This window comes from Erinaceus europaeus, chromosome 2 (genome assembly GCF_950295315.1).
Source record: "Erinaceus europaeus chromosome 2, mEriEur2.1, whole genome shotgun sequence".
Taxonomy (NCBI): domain Eukaryota; kingdom Metazoa; phylum Chordata; class Mammalia; order Eulipotyphla; family Erinaceidae; genus Erinaceus; species Erinaceus europaeus.
In genome coordinates this window covers 188,958,433-188,970,670 of record NC_080163.1, presented here as the reverse complement: position 1 = coordinate 188,970,670, position 12,238 = coordinate 188,958,433, and the positions used below count along the sequence as shown (strand labels likewise).

The following is a 12,238-nucleotide window of genomic DNA, read 5'->3' as shown; positions in this document are numbered from 1 at the left end:
TCTGGCTTCTCGTAGTGCTGGGGATCAAACCTGGGGCCTCAGAGCCTCAGATATTAATGTCTATTGCAGAACCATTATGCTGGAGTAGGGGTAGATAACATAATGGTTATGCAAAGAGACTCTTCAGAGACTAGAGGCTTTGAAGTCCTAGGTTCAGTCTCCAGCACTACCATCAACCAGAGTTTATCAGTGCTATAGTAAAAATAAATAAAATAACCTTCCTTGGATGTCTGAGTAAAATAAATAAACAGAACCACTTTGCTATCTCCCCAAACCAACCTTAATTTCTTATCATCTCTGGAAATCACCATTAAATCACTAATTAAAAAGTTATTGTAAAACAACAATAACAACAAAATGAAGTACCCATGTCAGTAAAAGGAGTCTAAGCTTTCCTGACTGTGCCGTCTCTCCTGGGGGTGGGGAGGGGGAGGGGCGGCTCACAGAATCCGCAGCTCCAGGAGATGTTCACCCATCACCTCCGGGTGCTTCAGCAGCAGCAGGAATCCAATATAGAGCCTTGAGGTAATGGTCTCAGTGGAGGCAGAGAACAGATTGAAAAGGACTATGAACAAAGTCTGGAGGTTGAATTCTGTGTGGGGATTATGTTGATCCTGAAAACAAGAGGAAGAGGAAGAACCATCAGCTTCTCTGTCTTCCTCTCCTAGTTTCATCCTAGTGGACACGACAAACCTTTGTGAAAACACCACTGACTGACTGAAAAAAAAAAAAAGCCAAAGGGGCTGTCAGGGGTGGAGCTTCCAGAGAAAGGTCCCCCAGCAGGTGTCTGCCTGGCAGGCTGGACAAACAGCAGGGGAGGTCAGTGAGGTGGGCCCTGGGGAACTGTGAGGGGATTGGAGGAAGGGAAAGAGAGACGGGGGCCAGGCTGTGGTGCACCAGGTTAAGCACACGTATCACCTTCTGGAAGGACCTGGATTTGAGTCTCTCTCTCCCCAGCTGCAGAAGGGAAGCTTCACTAGCGGTGAAGCAGGTGTGCAAGTGTTTGTCTATATGTCTCTCCCCCTCTCAGTTTCTCTCTGTCCTGTCAGATGAAAGAGAAATAGAAAGGAATACAAATTTTAAAAATGTTCGCTGGAAGTGGTGGATTCAGAGCAACAGTACTGAGTCAGAGTGATAACCCTGGAGGCAATAAAAAGAAAAAGATAAAAGCAAAGAAAGAGAGAGGCTGGGTGGTGGCGCACCTGGTTGAATGCACGTGTTACAATGCACAAGGATCCCCAGGTTCAAGCCCTCAGTTCCCACTTGCAGGAGGAAAGCTTTGAGAATGGTGAAGCAGGGCTGCAGCTCTCTCTCTCTTTCTCCCTCTCTCTCTCTCCCTCTCTATCACTCCTTCCCCTCTTGATTTCTGACTGTCTCTATCCAATAAATAAATAAAATTTTGAAAAATCAAAGAAAGAGAGATGGTCTCCTTATAGCTGAATACTGGAGGACATAAGGACATGTACTTACAAACATCCACATGCAGAGGCCCTGTCATCAAAACTAAATTTCTCCCCCCCCTTCCTTTTTTTTCCCACCGAGGTTACAGCTGTGTATCGTTGCTTGCATGATAAATCCACTGCTCCCAGTGGCTATTTTGCCCTTTTCCCCCGTTATTTCTTAACTGACAGGGCAAAGAGACGGACAAGGTTTGGGAAGAGTGGGAGGGAGAGAGACAGCTGCAGCAAAGCGTCACTGCAGGTTAAGCTTGTCTGTGCCTGTGAGGACTAGGGGCTTGAACCTGGGTCCTGGTCCTTGGGAATGGCTGCGCTCAACCCGGTGCACCACTGCCTGGTGGCTCAGAGTGAAGGGTACAGAAGCACACGTGTCCGGTTTCCATGCCTCTAAGAATTTACATTTCCTTTCTTTTTCAAAACTTTTCTTCTATTTTTATTTAACAGAAAAGAGAGAAAGTGATAGGGGAGAGAGAGAAGGAGGGAGGGAGGCAGAACTTCAACCTGCTTCACCATTCATGAAGCATCCCCCCTGCAGGTGCGGAGTGAGGGCTGGAACTTGGGTCCTTGTGTATAGTAACGGGAGTGCTTAACCAGGTGCACCACCACCTGCTCTCTCAGAATTCACATTCACAAACTCTTTTTTTCCCAATTTTATTTATTGATTCATGAGAATTGATAGGAGAGAGAAAGAACCAGACATCACTCTGGTACATGTGCTGCCGGGGATTGAACTCAGGACTCATGCTTGAGAGTCCAATGTCTTATCCACTGTGCCAACTCCCAGACCACCATTCACAAACTCTTTATTGCATGACTGAATGTTTCCAGCTTGTATTCCAAGACTGTGGGGTCTACATTCTCTGTGGTCATAAATTACATGCAAAGTTGTAAAATTTCTCACTTCTGGAGGCTGGTGTAATGGTGCACCAGGTTCAGCGCATATGTTAGAACCCGCGTTCAAGCCACTATTCCCTACCAGCAGAGGGGTACCTTCACAAATAGTGAAGCAGTGCTCTCCCTCTATCTCTGAAGTCTCTCCCTCTATGTCTCCCTCTATCTGTATCTCTGTCCCTCTCCCTCTCTCTTCCTACCCTCTCAAGTTCTCTCTGTCTCTATCCAGTAAATTCTTATAAAATATTTTTGGAAAGATTTCTTACCTCCATGCCACTCAAAGGATACTTGCTATCATTATGTCAACAGCTACCATTAGGGCTCTTACCATTTCTACAGGTTATCTATAAATAAAGGGATGTGTGGAATATGATGCCAACTCTTCTTCCTCCCAGTTGGTTACAGGTGATGTTAGCCCACAGATGCTGGGGCTTGAGGAGATGAGGGGGTGGGTGCAGGAAGCACAAGTACCTGGTGCATCTTGATGAGAAAGCAGTCGATGAAGTCTCGAGGGTTCTGTGGAACCAGGGAGGCTTCGTGGGCCTTAACTGTGGTGGTAATAAAATCCGTGAGCTCCTTTTTCAAGTTGTGATCATTTCTTCTTGACAAATACTGCATGACTCCAGGGTACATGTTATACAGCTGTGGGAGGGGAGGCAAGGGGCTGTCATCAAAGATCTGAGAAGGTGTGATGGCCTTGGATGGATTCAGCTCGCTGGGCTCAGCATCTGGCCCCAGGATGAAGACCTGGGGGCATCCCTGGCTTGGTGGAGACTTGGGACACTTTCTCCTTTCCTGCCAGCACTGAGTGGAGAATGAAGTGGGAGGTGGGGAGGCAGCTTCAGCCTACAGGGTGACACTGGGACTCGGTGTGGTGGACTGAGACAGAGCCAAGGACTCTAACAGGGGAGGGGCAGGAGGCGGGGAGGGCATTGGGGACCCCGTGCATGCAGATGGAAGGAGACTGGAGTCAGTGATGGGGGTGGCGAGCAGACACCTATCACAGAGAGATGAGGAATTCGCCTGTTATGGCGCCAACTGTCTTGGAGATCATTATTACTCCAAATACAAGGGGTAGGGTGGGAGTTTGGTGAGTGTGCATAGAGGGTGGGCACAGAGGAGGTGGGTGGACACCTGTGCCAATGGTGAGTTAATAGCAGATAAGTTCCATTGGATCATCTGCAGCAGCTTCCGGAACTGCCTGTCCTCGTAGTCAAAGCGGCTTCCAAAGACTATGGAACTGATGACATTGCAGACAGCGCAGCTCAGGAAGAAAGTGGGGTTGATGGGTGCACCTGGGGGTGGACACAGCCTTCACTGGAGGTACAGTTCAGGGTGTAGAGACAGGGCCTTCTGTCAGGGATCGAAGTTCTGCTTCCACTGCTGAGTAATGGATGGCAAGGACTCTCTGTCTACCCTGCACAGGGGGTAACCAGCCACTTCTGGATTTTAGGGATCAGTATCATAGTTCCTGACAGGTGTTACCATGGCCCCTATCACAAAGGAAGCATCGAGAAAAGCCAAGGGCCTCTGCATTGATTGAGTCAAGAGTGGGTAGTTTGTATTTGTGATGGACAGACTTAAATTTGGAATGAACATGCCAAACAAATTTTTTAATCACTATTGTCAACACCATACCTTCTCACAGGAAATTGTGAGCTGTTCTTGGGACTCAGTAGTTAATGTTCCTGTGGTGGTCTTCTGGACCACTTTTCATGTAAACACTGACAGTCAAACCTGCTGAGAAACCTACAGGAGCTCTTCACCAATTCTCTTGCTCCCCAGACCAGCCCTTTCTCTCACCAACACCTGTCTGCTCATGAATGAGACCTTCACAGTCACCCAGTCAGCTCACAGCCCTATTCCCTGAGCCCCATACCCTTGGTCTTGTGGAATTCCTTGAGCAGAAAGCCAGCCTCCTCCAGGATTCGTTCCTCAATCCTCCGTTTTCCCATCCCAAAGTCCCGGAGAGCAGTCAGGGTGAAGCGTCGGAGAATCTTCCACTGTTCTCCATTAGCAAAGGTTAGACCTGTGGGAACCTCAAGGTCAGACTTCTGCCGCCCTTGCCTCCTGTGCCCCATCTGTGCTAGACAAGGATGGAGACAAGTGATGAAAATTTAGAAGTTCAGTGGGCCAGGTGGTGGTGTACCTGGTTGAGTGCACATGTTGGTGCACAAGGACCCAGGTTCTAGCCCTGATCCCCACCTGCAGGGTGACAGCTTCACAGATGGTGAAACAGGGCTGCAGGTGTCTCTGTCTCTCTTTCCCTCTCTACCTCCCCATTCACTCTCAATTTCTGGCTGTCTCTACCCAATAAACAAATAGAGATTTTTTTTAAAGCAGCAAGGCAAAAAAAAATCTAAAAAAAAAAATTAGAAGTTCAAGAGCAGCAGTTCTACAGCCCAGCTTCCCATGGGAGACTCGGGTAAGCCCTGCACACACTGGAGATGAGGTGGGAGAATTGGGGGTCAGGCAATGAATGCTGAATGTCATGGAGGCATTCTTCTCAAAGGACCAGGTAGAAACCGCATAAAGTAAGTTTGGGTGCATAAAGAGGTGTGCAAAGAGACAAAATGCTTTTATGATGTAGAAGGAGCTTAAGAGTCTAAATGTCTCTTACTCTCTTGAGAAACCAGTGCGCATCTAAGAACCACACAAATATCAAAAGTAGGAAAGGTCAGAAGGAATGACAGAAACAGGCTGGTATGGACCAACCTTCCAATGTCCAGATCTTCCAGTCTGCACTCCATAAAGGATTTTGGCTCATACTCCCAGAGGGGGAAACGTTAGGAGAAGAAAACCAGAGGGCTCTGAACACCAATTCCATTAGGACACAGAAAAAGAAAGAGAAAAACATAAAGGAAAGACAATCAGAAGTAATAAGTGTGTCTAGAAAGGAAGAGACGGCAGGACCATAGAAACAATAGGCAAGTACATATAAATACAGGTAGTTACAGAAATAATAGAAACTGTGATCTTGGGAGAACCACTGCAGTTTCCAGTGGAGAAAATGGGAGCAGACAACTCTGGTGGTGAGAGTGGCACAGAGTTATACCCCTGTTACCTTGTAATTTTGTAAATCAATATTGAATCACTAATAAAACATTTTTAGAATAAAACAGAGTAAGGAAGTTACAGACTCTGCATATGTGCATATTCTTTTTATCTTTATTATGTGTGATTAATAGCAGGTTACTAGATTGTAGGAGTAGAGTGTACAGCTCTACTTCGCACCCACCCCAAGAGTTCTGTACCCGCCTTGGGTGTGGCGATTCACGTTTTCTGTTTGTTCCTGCCGCCAGGGTTATCACTGGGCTTGGTGCCAGCACTGTGAATCCACACCTCCTGGAGTCCAGTTTCTCCTTATTTTTAATTCAATAGGACAGAGAGAAATTGAGAGGGGAGGAGGATACAGAGAGAGAGAGAGAGAGCAGCAGATTGGCTTCACCGCTTGTGAAGCATCCCTCCTGCAGGTGGATGGAGAGCAGGGGGTCAAACGCGCGTCCCTGCACATGTCCTTTTCCACAGGACTATGGTACTTAACTGGGTGTGCCACTGCCCAGCCCCCAGTGTGGATATTCTTGAAGAAAAAGGTGAATATCAGTGAAGGGGCTGTGGAATGATGAGTGGCAGTCAGGACCTAGTACTCTGTCTATGACTAGCTGGGTGGACCATTCCATGCACTTATTGATAAATGAAGAAATTGACAGATCTCACGTGGTTCCGTGAGTGGATGGGAGGATGGGCAGAGGGACCTGAGGTGACTTGGAATTCAATGTTCCAGCAGGCAGAGACAGATGAGTGGAGAGTAATAAGGTCAAGGAAAGGTAGGTGCTGTGCTTTTGAATGAAGGTTTGCAGATTGGCTGAGAGGGAGTAACTAGCCAGAGAAGCCTGCATTTCCTTCATGGAGCTGAGAGGAGTAACACAGCAGAAGTTGGATGTGGGAAGTGGTTTGGGCTCATTCCTATGCCCTCGCAGGGTTCACCTTGTCATCCTCTAATCTTTCTCACCTCAAGTCTCCTTCTTTGGAATCTTGTTGTGAGGCTAAATCATCCATCCTTTGAGAAGTCAGTGTAATCACACAAGCTGTGTGCTTCCCACAGAGTGTGGGACTCAAGGAAGCATGTTCTAGAGAGATCATGTGTGTTCAGGGTGACATGGCAATAGACAGAAAGTGTGTCCTGGAGCTCAGCTTCCCCAGAGACACACCTTACTAGGGAAAGAGAGAGACAGACTGGGAGTATGGACCGACCAGTCAACGCCCATGTTCAGCGGGGAAGCAATTACAGAAGCCAGACCTTCTACCTTCTGCAACCCTCAACGACCCTGGGTCCATGCTCCCAGAGGGCTAGAGAATGGGAAAGCTACCATGGGAGGGGGTGGGTTATGGGGATTGGGTGGTGGGAATTGTGTGGAGTTGTACCCCTCCTACCTTATGTTTTTGTTCACTAATCCTTTCTTAAATAAAAAAAAAAAAGAGTAAAAAAAATTATATGGATAAATTAAGGGAAAAAAATAGACAGAAAGTATGGTGTAAGTGTACATAACTCTGTCGTTTTTACCTACCCTCCTCACGGTTCTTAGGAACTGAGCCCATTCGTCCACGACCACTGAAGTCATCTGCTTGGCCCACCAGGGCCTCCTTCACAGCATCATGTCCGCACAAAACCACGACTGGTAGGGACCCAAAGTACACTGTGAAGACTGGGCCATATGTCTCCCTGAGCTGAAAGAGAAGGAAGATACAGTATGTTGGGAGCCTGCTGGCGCTCCCCATAGAGATCAATCCTGAGCTGTAGGGGAGTGTGTCACATGGGCACAGGACAGGGGCAAAGTGTTCCTTCTGGTGATGGACAGACAACTGCCAAAGAGGGCAGAGGAGCCAGGACACTGGAGAATTTCAGTGAGTTCACACCCCACCACACCCCCCCAAGCTGATCACAACTCATAGTCATGGACTAAGTACAGTCCATGGCCCACTCTTCTTTCTCTGAGAGGATACACATGTGAAGTAGACTGCATGTACCAGGATGAACTAAGACATCCTGAAATTCTGAGGCTATGCTTTAGAAATACAAGGGAATATGACTCTGGAGTAGTGCGATTGAGAGAGTGGGAATCTGCCCTACTGTGTCTTTGCTCTGAGCCCTGTCTGAGAGGAACAACAGGCTCACCTGCAGGCAAGAATCAAGCATGGCCGTGATCCTGAGTTGCAGCAAGTTCCCCAGGAAGGGCAGAGGCAGGGGGCCTGGGGGCAGCTTGGCTCCCTTGTTTCTCCATTTCCAGGTGGTGAGGATGAACAGGCAAGACAGGGTGAGCGCCAGAATGATGGTGGTGGCCCAGCTCAGCGTCATCAGTTCAGGGAGAGGGCTTGTGTCCTGCACTTCAGATCCTGCCTAAATAGGTCTCTGGAGACCAAACAGAACATCTGGGGACTCACACTTTCTGGCAATGGAAGCCACTGTGGAAGTGATCTCTCTCTCTCTCTCTCTCTCTCTCTCTCTCTCTCTCTCTCTTTAGGTTTTAGTTATGTAAGCACAATGCCCCATTGACAGTGGTTTGCATTCTCCCAAGAATATCCAGGGAGCCATTTCCTTTCTCCTTATTTCCAATTTTTCATTCCCACTTCCTTAGCTCAGCTCTAGCTCTGAATATACCTTTTATTTTTCCCAGTCAAAGAGAAACGAACTTTCTGCAGAAGCTGACCAGGTTTCAGATCTTAGTTCCTTTTTTCCTCATTGAATGAGACACTGAACTCATCTTTGAATCTCCATTTTCTTATTTGTCAAACAGGGCCACCATATTTAATAAAGTCCTGCTAAGGATCAGGGATGCCATCTATAACTTTGTCAGACACAACCATCCTGCTGCTTTTAAACCTTGAAAGTGAGGCAAAGGTTCAAAGAGCTAGAGGATAATATGAGAATGACGCCACAACAGGTTCTCAAAACACCAGACTTGAGTCTTTGTTACTTAATTGTGAAAATCCTGTGTGGAGACAATGAGTAAAGAAGTGGACAGTCCTGGGTCCTGCTGCCCATGCTAGCTCACTTGTGATTGGATACAAGACACAATAAAACCTCGTCAAGGGATATAGTGACCTTGTGTCAGTTTTATTCCTTGAGAGTCCAAGTGCCCAACACTTAGAGGAGTTGAATGTACACAAAAGAAAAGAAAGGATCTAGGCTGAGATAGGAGTGTTTTTGCAGATATGTATCACATGGACATGAGGAATTGCACCTGCATATCAATCCCTGCAAATCATTAACCTTCACAAAAATTACGAAATGGAAATAGCATTGATCAAATCACTAATTAAATATGTGAAAGAGGAGGGAAAAAGAAAAGGGCAAAGATCTACTGGTAAAAATGATTCAACTTTTCACTTTGTGGTTCAAGAGAATAAACAGCAAAGTCAGTACAAAGAATTAGAAAATTAGAGCAGAGGTTGATACAGTCCTGGAGGGGAATTCAATAGAGAGCATTAATGAAGCCAAAAACTCTCTTTTTGAACAGCAAAATTAATAAGCTTCCAAACAGGTTAATCAAGAAAAAGAATGACTAATAAGAAATATGTCTAGGACAACAAGGAAGATCTTAAATCCATTTCCCATCCACACAATAAATCTGCAGATACACTGGAGAACAACTTCCTCAGAAAAATAATCCTTACAAAATATATGAAGGAATTATGAATATTAGTCATGTGAGTCAAATACACAACTAAACACACTGGAAGCACTTAAACCCAGTATCACTATAAACCCCCCTGTTCTAGGGACCCACTAGCAGAAAAGAACCCAAAACCCAGACCTGCCCTTAAGAAACAAAGGATCTGAACCCCACTTTGGGTATTCTACCTTTTAACACCTCAACCCCAAAGACAAAGCCACCCACCTTAGACTTTAGAGTTAGAATCCAATGGAGTTCAAGTTCCCAAGACCACAAAGCTCTAGCAAACTAGTTCTTGCTCTAAGACCCCCACACAAGAACTCACCTGCTGGGTGAAGCAAAGAAGCAACTATTTGCAAATTGCTCAGTCTATATATGAAAGAGGCCTATTGGCCAATGCGCCACACGGTCTAAAGGGCGGGGATCTACAGTCCTAATGGAGAAGTTTCTAGATACAGATGAGAAATTCTCTTGACTTTTTTTTTTTTTTTCTAACTCTGGGTTATTTTTTTAAAGTGGTAGTTCCAATGTATTGGACTGGGAAACCCAATGTACGTGATGTGGGATGTTGCCAACTCCGCCAGAGCCAGGAGCTCACCGTGCATGTTCCAGTTCGGGAGAACAGGACCCACTGCTGCTGTGATACAGAGAGAAAGATACAGACAGGTTAAGATGGGCAGGGCTAGATATCTTTTATTTATTCTTTTTTTTCTATATTTTCCCTTTTGTTGCCTTTGTCGTTTATCATTGTTGTTGTAGCTATTGTTGTTGATACCGTCATTGTTAATAGGACAGAGAGAAATCAAGAGAGGATGGGAAGACAGAGAGGGGGAAGTGAAGTGAAGTGCCTTGTGAAGCGCTTGTGAAGTGCCTCCCCTGCAGGTGGGGAGCTGGGGGCTCAAACTGGGCCCATCCTTGTGCTTTGCGCCATGAGCGCTTAACCACTCTGCGCTACTGCCCGACACCCAGGGCTAGATATCTTAATGTTGATGCAGAGACTCTCATACCTGAAGCTCTGAGGTTCCCACAACACCATGACACAGGGCTGAGTAGGACTCGGGGGGGGGGGGGGGATTAATCAGAAGTGAGAGCAGAGCACTGCTCACCTCAGACTTAGGCTGGAGAGCTGGGGATTCAAACTGAAGCCTTGGAACCTCAAGCATGAAAAATCAAAGCTTTTGACATAACCACTGAACTATCTCCCCATCCCCAAGGGCTTCTTTCAACATGAGCCCACAGACCAAGAATGGAGCAGATGCCAGATGGTTCAATGCAAGACTCTTACACCTGAGAGCCCCAGACAGATTCCCTGTCCTTCCCAAGCCTGGCTGCTGTCACCCACTCCCTCTCTTGACTTACTTGGCTAAACACATAAACGTGTTTTCCCCTGGAGAAAAGAGTGGCTTCCTGTGCAGCATGGCAAATGCAGACTCTCCACATCCCTGGCCAAAGAGGAGACTCACCCCAAATACCCTCTACCCCTGGCAGTGGGCAAAACTCTGCTCCTGCGCTACGGAGTCTCCATCATCCTAGCAATGAGCAGTCCCCAAGCCAACGTGATTTCCATCTCTCTTTCTCTCTATCTGATTGTTTCAAGGTAGCCTCTGGCGCAGGCTTAATCCTAAACCCTATACATGGCAGAAGGCAAGATGGTTTCAGTTTGGCCTGGAGAGTCCAGCCATTCTGAACTTCCTGCAGAGCTGATACTGTGTCAAGCATCTCTCATGGTGGTGACTCCTGGTGATTTTTGTTTAATAATCAAAGCCAGGGAGTAGGGCAGTAGCGCAGCGGGTTAAGTGCACATGGTGCAAAGCGCAAGGACCGGCGTAAGGATCCCGGTTCGAGCCCCTGGCTCCCCACCTGCAAGGGAGTCGCTTCACAGGTGGTGAAGCAGATCTGCAGGTGTCTATTTTTCTCTCCTTCTCTGTGTCTTCCCCATCTCTCTCCATTTCTCTCTGTCCTATCCAACAATGACGACATCAATAATAACTGCAACAATAAAACAACAAGAGCAACAAAAGGGAATAAATAAATAAATAAGTTAAATTTTTTTTTAAAAAATCAAAGCCTTGGTGATTTTTGTATTAGTGACCAAAGCCTTGGTGATTTTTGTTTTAATAATCTATACCTTGGTGATTTTTGTTTTAATAATCTATACCTTGGTGATTTTTGTTTTAATGATCTAAGCCTTATGAGACTATAAAATAAAGTTCTGCCTGAGCACGGGAGAGGTGCCTCTCTCCTGCTCTTGAAGCAGTTGGTGTGTTTCTCATCTCATTCTCGCCAACGCCCCTCATCTTTCAGGATACCCTAATAACCTGCTGGGGCTGGCCCCGGCACGCATCAATTTTAGATGCACCATTTTCAAGATCTTACTTATTACCTATCACACACCAACAGGGAGAAATAGAGACACAGAGAGACATAGAGAGATATTCAGAGCATTTCCTGATCAGATAAAGGTCAGAGAAACTCAGACACCACCATCCAAGGCCCTGTGCACTCACCCACCTCCTGGGACAGCACAGACCTTTGTATCAATGAGGGGGACAGCTCAGACAGCTGCAAGGGAATGAATACCCTTGAAGGATTCCTGCTGGGGTGACCTCCACCTGACCCCAGGCACTGTGCACAGCTTGAAAACTTTGATGTTTCTGATAGCTGGCCCCATGACAAACACCAGCCTTGTCCTTCATTCTCCCAGTTCAACCCCCAGCACCACCTATGAGAGTTCCTGCATATGTGCTCCCCTCCCCACTTTCAATTCCTTTCTTACTTCCTTTCATCTATTCTTGTTTGTCGATTTTTATTTGTCATCCATAGCCCTTTTTTTAAAATTTACTTATTCATTTCCCTTTTGTTGTCCTTGTTGTTTTACCATTGTAGTTATTATTGTTGTTATTGATGGCGTCCTTGTGAGATAGGACAGAGAGAAATGGAGCGAGGAGGGAAAGACAGAGGGGGAGAGAAAGACAGACACCTGCAGACCTGTTTCACTGTTGCCCTTGTTGTTGTTGGACTGGATCAAGAGAGAAGGATAAGACAGAGAGGGAAGAGAAAGACACCCGCAGACCTGCTTCATCACTTGTGAAGCGACCCCCCTGCAGGTGGGGAGCTGGGCTCGAACTGAGACCCAGACCTTGTGCTTCTCACTATGTGAGATTAACTCACTGTGATACTGCCCAGCCCCACTCCCTCCCATTTGTCCTTTCTCTT

At 46.5% G+C, this 12,238-nt stretch overlaps 1 protein-coding gene and 1 long non-coding RNA gene across 4 annotated transcripts in view; one reads left to right on the top strand and one right to left on the bottom strand.

Moving 5' to 3' along the window:
• The window catches only part of LOC132536823 (uncharacterized), a 298,410-nt gene that overhangs the window by 156,542 nt on the left and 129,630 nt on the right, over positions 1 to 12,238 (top strand). The gene's annotated exons all lie outside the window — the stretch shown is intronic.
• Positions 1 to 12,238, bottom strand: part of LOC103125881 (cytochrome P450 2G1-like) — a 60,421-nt gene that overhangs the window by 3,458 nt on the left and 44,725 nt on the right. For 2 of the 3 annotated variants that reach the window (XM_060185964.1, XM_060185962.1), the window contains exons 2-7: positions 7,525 to 7,758; positions 6,917 to 7,076; positions 4,228 to 4,377; positions 3,483 to 3,643; positions 2,820 to 2,990; positions 473 to 614 (exon numbers count right to left, since the gene is read on the bottom strand). In XM_060185964.1, the coding sequence (XP_060041947.1) occupies positions 473 to 614; positions 2,820 to 2,990; positions 3,483 to 3,643; positions 4,228 to 4,377; positions 6,917 to 7,076; positions 7,525 to 7,704 (964 nt within the window). In that variant the 5' untranslated portion in view covers positions 7,705 to 7,758. Of the gene's footprint in view, positions 1 to 472; positions 615 to 2,819; positions 2,991 to 3,482; positions 3,644 to 4,227; positions 4,378 to 6,916; positions 7,077 to 7,524; positions 7,759 to 9,247; positions 9,342 to 12,238 lie in introns of those variants that run through there. The other variant, XM_060185961.1, reaches the window with a different exon arrangement.